Raw genomic sequence first — 6,000 nt, 5'->3', positions numbered from 1 at the left:
AAAGGCCTACTTGGAGTAGCCATCCTCCATCCCCACGTGGACCCGGGGTTCATTTCAGTCATTTAGTCACTTATCCAACACAGAGGTGGTAGCTATAAATCTAGAGTCAAAGACTGCTGTCTGCCAGGCTTGTGTGCCACCCTTGGCAGGTTTCAGAAGTAGGGAATGACATGAGCCAGAGCTGCCCCCTTGAATTATGGACATTGTAGTAGGTCAGGACTCTTGGCCTAACCTGTGCCTAACCTGTGCCTCTCCAAGGCCTCAGCCATGTGTCCTCTGAGTGATGGCAAGCCCCACCATGCCTCTTTCCTATGACCCCAGAAGTCCAGTCTCTGTGGGATCCCTGCCCTCGAAACCCTTTAACGCCATCCACACTTGCGTTGGCCCAAGTGTATGGAAGAACTCTGAAGGGGCTGCAGGGCAGAGACCCACTTCCTCTCCTGCCACCCTTAGGTCTCAGGAGGGCTCTGGGCAGCCTGCTGGCTGCTCCCCTACCACTGACTGAATCATTTCTATATTTGGCCAGTGAGCCACGTGGGTGGGAAACCTCTGCGGCTGCACTGCTGACAGCTGCAGGGGGTGGGGCAGGGGCTGCAGGCAGCAGAGGCTGGGCAGCAGGCATGTGCATTCCTTGGGGGAAGTAAGGAGGTGCCACTGGAGTGAGTGAGCCTGGAGAAGGGGCTTGTGCCAACAGCTCCTCCCTTCTTTCCCCTTGGTTCCAGGCCTGCCCCCGTCCCCTGGATGCCCTTCTCCCCTTCCTTAGCAGGTCCTCACAGAATGCTCTTCTCCCGCAGACCACACAGCCTTCCAGAAACCATGGGTGTCGCTAGACCCAGCTGGGACTCTGCCAGGCTCCGGTGCTCAGTCTAAGACAAAGGCCGCCTCTCAGCCCTGCTCTTCCTGCCTGTCATGGCCACACTTGGATGCTGCCTGCTTGTCTGGGGACACAGGGCACTAAGCCCCAGCCCTAAGAGGTTAAGCCGGGCCTTCTGGCTCCATTCCACAGGGGCACTGCAGACCCCAGACTCCTTTCAGAGCAAGAGCAACTGATGCCATGGCAGAAACCCCTGCCCACCTGTCTTCTTGCCTGGCACTGCCCACTCCGAGACCTGTGCCCTTCTGGGTCCTCCTGCGGGTACCAACCCTGTGAGTCCCTCCCCATCCCCTGACGTGGAGAAGGTCCTGTCCACCCCTACCATGTGTGAGGTGATGCCCACAATCAATGAGGGGGACCCTTTGGGGCCCCCCCATGGCGCCGATGCTGACGCCAACTTTGAGCAGCTGATGGTGAACATGCTGGATGAGCGGGAGAAGTTGCTGGAATCCCTTCGAGAGAGTCAGGAAACCTTGGCAGCCACGCAGAGCCGGCTCCAGGATGCCCTGCATGAGCGGGACCAGCTCCAGCGCCACCTTAACTCTGCCCTCCCTCAGGTAAGGGTTAGGCTCTGCACCTCTCAGCCCCTCTCTCTTCCCTGGGTCCCTTTGATTCCAGCAGAATTGGACTGCAACCTTTGGCATCTTTTCACACATCAAACATGGAATACACGGAGAATTTGCTTGTCATCTTCCCTTTTCCTGTCACTTCAAAGCTTTTCTGCCCAGAATGGCCTCACCAGGAGAAATGAATGGAATTTGATGCCGGAAGTTAAGGCAGCCATAGTTGTCAGCTGCTTTGAGCCCAGCTTACCAGTAGGTGGCACCCTAGACTGGAAGGAAGCCTCTTGCTCTGCTTGCTCCTCACCCGAGCTCTATTCTGGGAGGTGGCAGGTAGGGAAATCACAGAAAGTGGAGGTGGGAGAAGCCTTAAGATCACCTAGTCCAGCTCCCTACTGCAGAGATGAAAAATCCAAGAGACGAAACACAGACAATGACAGGCAGAGCCTGTCTAAGAAGCCAGCTATTCTGACAGCCCACCTCACGCTTCTCGGAGGCACAGCCCAGCGCTGCAGTGCAGTCACCCTTTGCTGTGTCTTCCTGCGGACTGAGCTAGCTAATCCCTGCAGCCGAAGGTTCGTTCATCATCACTGCCATCCTGTCTTGTAAGGCTGAGATGGAAACTTGGAGCGATGGATCAGTTACTCGTGACCTGGAAGTTAGAGGGGCAGCTGCATCTGGGGCACGCATGCATCTTCAGAGGTGATGTGCTCCCTTCTCCCATCCTCTGTATTTCTCTCCACGTGGGCTCTGGAGCTCAGTGCCGCTTACTACTCCCCACTCAGTTGGTCATTAGATATTCCAGGCAAAAGAACTCTGAGGATAGGAAGGGGAGCAGGAACCTACTTTAGTTATCCTTCTGCTTGTGAACTCTGCCTGGTAACCAAGCCTGAGAGGGGGGTTGGCAACTGTCTGTGAGCATGGTTCTCAGGGATGGAGTGAATATCCTGCATTCTCTACTTCCTCTTAAGATAGAGATGGGTGTTGAAACCAGATTTGGAATGTATTATATAGCCCACCCTGAGCCTAAAAAGGTGCTTTCTTGGCCAGGGGAGGCAGCCCTGAGGAATCATAGCTCAAGCCTCAGGGCCAGGCTCTTTCCCCAAATGTAGGGAGATGAACCAGGCCTGGCTAGGGTGGGTCAGTTTTCTTCCCAGAGTTCAGATGTGCTGTTTTATTAACAAGAATATGGAGTCTGGTTGAGAGATGGTGTGGGCAGGTGGGCTATTCCTTCCTCATCATGTCTGAGACCCTGAATATGCCCTGTAGTAAATGAGCTGGTGTTGGCCCTGAGAGACCAGAAAGAAGGCACAGGAGAATCCAAATGAGTAGGAGAGAATGTAGAGGAAGATAAGGAGTCCCAGAAGGGTGGTTAGGTATGGCATCAGTGATTAAAAATAGCTGCCTCTGGTGGTGCTTTCTGTACATCAGGCTAATTTAGCAATTCCCAGAGAGAATTGCTTACCTCTGTCTTCTGGATCAGAGAATGAAATTAGTTGAGAAAGGCTAAGGAATTTGTCCAAGGTCACATGACTAATAGGAAGAGCTAAGATTTGATTCCATGCCTTGTGGATTGCTCTGCATGGCTTTCTGAGGAGGGAGGAAGGCTTGTACCCCATTGAGGATTCTGGAAAGGTCCTGGAGAGGCTATATCCAACTTCGGCAGGGCTCTGTGGGAGTTGAGGGGGAGAGTCCACTGGGAGAAGGAAGGTGTGGCATTTGGAACTCTTGCTGGTGTTTGGAAACTGTACCAGACACACAGCTGGACTAGCTAGGACTTAGGTGATGGGAGAGGAGCCAGAAGAAAAGTTTGAGAAGTTTGTACAGGCTGAGAAGTTAGTACATAACTTTGTAGATGTGTTTTTGGGACAATATTCTGGTAGCTGTCCACCAGATGAGTAAGGGAGAGAGAGGACAGGCTGTCCAAGACCAGGTAGCCACTCAACTTGAGACCAGAGGTGTAGAGAGCATCATGGCCCTTTAGTGGCAGTGTCTATGGTATAGGGTAGGGACAGGCCACTGAGTCCTGTCTCTGGGTATAAGCATATGTGTGTGTGTGTATGTGTGTATAAAGGTGTATGTGTGCATAAATATGACTCTGTGTGTGCATGAATGTTAGCTGAGGGATGAAGCAGCACCAAGCCCAGGCCTCAGTTTCCATGTGTGAGCTGGGTGATCTTGACTTCCTTGACCACAGCCTTGATGGAAAGGGACAATCAAGGAAAAGGATCAGAGGTCTCCATGCTGTAGCTTCTCTCATTCCCTGTCCCTTCTTAAAGCTCATCCAGCCTCTTTTGTCTGGGCTGGAGTTCTAAGAGGGGACAGCTTTGGGACTTCTTCCTTTGGTTATGGATTCTTGGTGTGCAAGCGGGGAGGGGCTGCAGTGTAGGGCAAGGCAGCAACCTCTTCCCAATCACTTGAAAACCTTTCTGATACCCTATGTCTGGTCAGTAGATAGGCTGTGATGGGCCTGGATCTGTGGGGTCAGGCTCTGTACCCTAGATGCTTGTCCTAATGGAAGATGATAAGCAGGAAGGGTCTTTGGCAATGTAGAATTGTGCTCACCAGAAAGGGATACTGAGTCACTGATACTCAGTGAAGCTGGGGCAAGTATTTTAGCATCAGGCCCTGGGCTGTAGCTGTGGTGAGTGGGGCTCCCAGGTAGCTAGGGCTGAAGCCATGTAGCAGTTGACTGGTCAGGGCTGCCTGTGGCCTTGCTCTCCCCTGTAGTTCTTCTATCTTCTTGTCTCACTGGCCACCTGCAGTTGGCTATACTCTGGGTAGGGTGTGGAAGAGAACTTCCTGGGAGTCACTAGATAGAAGAGTCTCAATGTGCTGCTCTCCCCCCATGTCTGTCAGATTGGTGTGGCTCTCACTCCACCAAACCAGCTATGGTACAACCCTCCACGAGTTTCTGCAGATGCCCTGAGTGGCTGGAGAAACGGAAAAACTGAGCGGGAGGGAGGGTGGGATCTGCTCACATTGGTGGCCAAAGGAGGAAGTGGCTGCCAAGCAGACTCTTAACTTTCTCGTTCTTGTGTGGGGCTCTGTTCCCTTGGATCCCAACACACCCTTGAGCTTCACAGAGGCCTCAGACCTGGGCACTGTTGGGGAAGCTCACACTAGCTACAGGAGGATTGGTTGGGCTCCACTGTATTGCAGGCAGAAGTGAAAGATGGGAGACAGTAGCTCACTATGGACTTGGGTGTGCAGGATACTACTTTAATCCTCAAGTACTGAGGCCTTGGGGGTTTTCAGGAATTTGCTACCTTAACCCGGGAGCTGAGCATGTGTCGGGAACAGCTTCTAGAGCGGGAGGAAGAGATTTCGGAGCTGAAAGCAGAACGGAATAACACAAGGGTAAGTGGGGGGTGATTGTGTACATGTGTACATGATGTGTACATGTGTGCATGTGTTCATGCATGTGAGCATGTGTCCACCTTGACCAACAGGCAAGACCAGAGGCAGCTGCAGCCCCAGCTCCATCCTGACCTCGTCCTGCCTTGCATCATCCCGTCATATGACTTAGCCACCAGTGCTGGGCTTTTCTGAAGCTTCTGGGTCATGGAAGGGTTGGGGATCCTAGGGGAGAGGCTGGAGTAGATGTGTTGGAGGTGGATGTTGAATTAAGGAGAAACATGGGAGAATTCCAATATTTTAGCCGTGGTATGGTTGTATTTGTGGCTATTGGGTGATCATGTGGGTCCTGCTAGTATTCTCCTGGGACACAAGCTCACAGCGCTCCCTCTTGCCCTCCCCTGCTTCCTGCCAGTTGCTTCTGGAACATCTGGAGTGCCTGGTATCTCGCCATGAGCGGTCACTGCGGATGACTGTGGTGAAGCGCCAGGCCCAGTCACCTTCGGGGGTCTCTAGTGAGGTGGAGGTGCTAAAGGCCCTCAAGTCGCTGTTTGAGCACCACAAGGCCCTGGATGAGAAGGTACCAGCTGCCCCTGCAGGGCTCCCCAGTGCAGCCAGGTTTCCTGAGCCGCCTGTCCTGCTCAGATCTCTGCATCCAGTGATAAGGGAGGACTCTTCAAGCTTCGGAACCGTCCGTGTTCTGCCGCTGGCCTAGTTTCAAGTTCTAGTTAGCGTCTCTCCTGGGACTTGCCTCTTGGCAGGCCCTTTACTTTTCCTCATACCTGATAGTAGTAGATCAAGCCCAGGCCCTCTAGTCTGAGGTCAACGGAGCCACTTTTCTTCCTTCATCTCCCCTTTCCTTGGGCAGGTGCGAGAGCGGCTCCGGGCAGCACTGGAAAGAGTTACCACCTTGGAGGAGCAACTGGCAGGAGCCCACCAGCAGGTAAGCTGACGACCTGCCCTTGGTCTGCACATACAGCTACTGAGGTCCTGCCGACTGGACCTGACACAATGTATAGGAAGTTCTCTCTGAGTCATTGCCCTCAATGCTGTGCCCTACAGGTGTCTGCCCTGCAGCAGGGCGCAGGGGTTCGGGATGGAGTGGCAGAAGAGGAGGGGACTGTGGAGTTGGGACCAAAACGCTTATGGAAGGTAAGTAAGGGGGATGCTATTTAGGAAGGGCCTCTATTCTTCAAGACAGGAATGGAA

At 53.2% G+C, this 6,000-nt stretch overlaps 1 protein-coding gene across 11 annotated transcripts in view; it reads left to right on the top strand.

Annotated features, from left to right (window-relative positions):
• Positions 1–789: 789 nt before the first annotated feature.
• The window catches only part of Ppfia4 (PTPRF interacting protein alpha 4), a 39,109-nt gene continuing 33,898 nt past the window's right edge, over positions 790–6,000 (top strand). For 9 of the 11 annotated variants that reach the window (XM_042681732.1, XM_042681731.1, XM_042681727.1 and 6 more), the window contains exons 1-5: positions 1,198–1,431; positions 4,693–4,794; positions 5,207–5,371; positions 5,660–5,734; positions 5,854–5,943. In XM_042681732.1, the coding sequence (XP_042537666.1) occupies positions 1,198–1,431; positions 4,693–4,794; positions 5,207–5,371; positions 5,660–5,734; positions 5,854–5,943 (666 nt within the window). Of the gene's footprint in view, positions 1,432–4,692; positions 4,795–5,206; positions 5,372–5,659; positions 5,735–5,853; positions 5,944–6,000 lie in introns of all 11 variants that reach the window. The other 2 variants (XM_042681725.1, XM_042681723.1) reach the window with 1 other exon arrangement.

This window comes from Dipodomys spectabilis, unplaced genomic scaffold, assembly GCF_019054845.1.
Source record: "Dipodomys spectabilis isolate Male_0828 unplaced genomic scaffold, ASM1905484v1 ptg000069l, whole genome shotgun sequence".
Taxonomy (NCBI): Eukaryota; Metazoa; Chordata; class Mammalia; order Rodentia; family Heteromyidae; genus Dipodomys; species Dipodomys spectabilis.
Note: the sequence above shows the minus strand (reverse complement) of the source record. Positions and strands in the feature narration are given on the sequence as shown.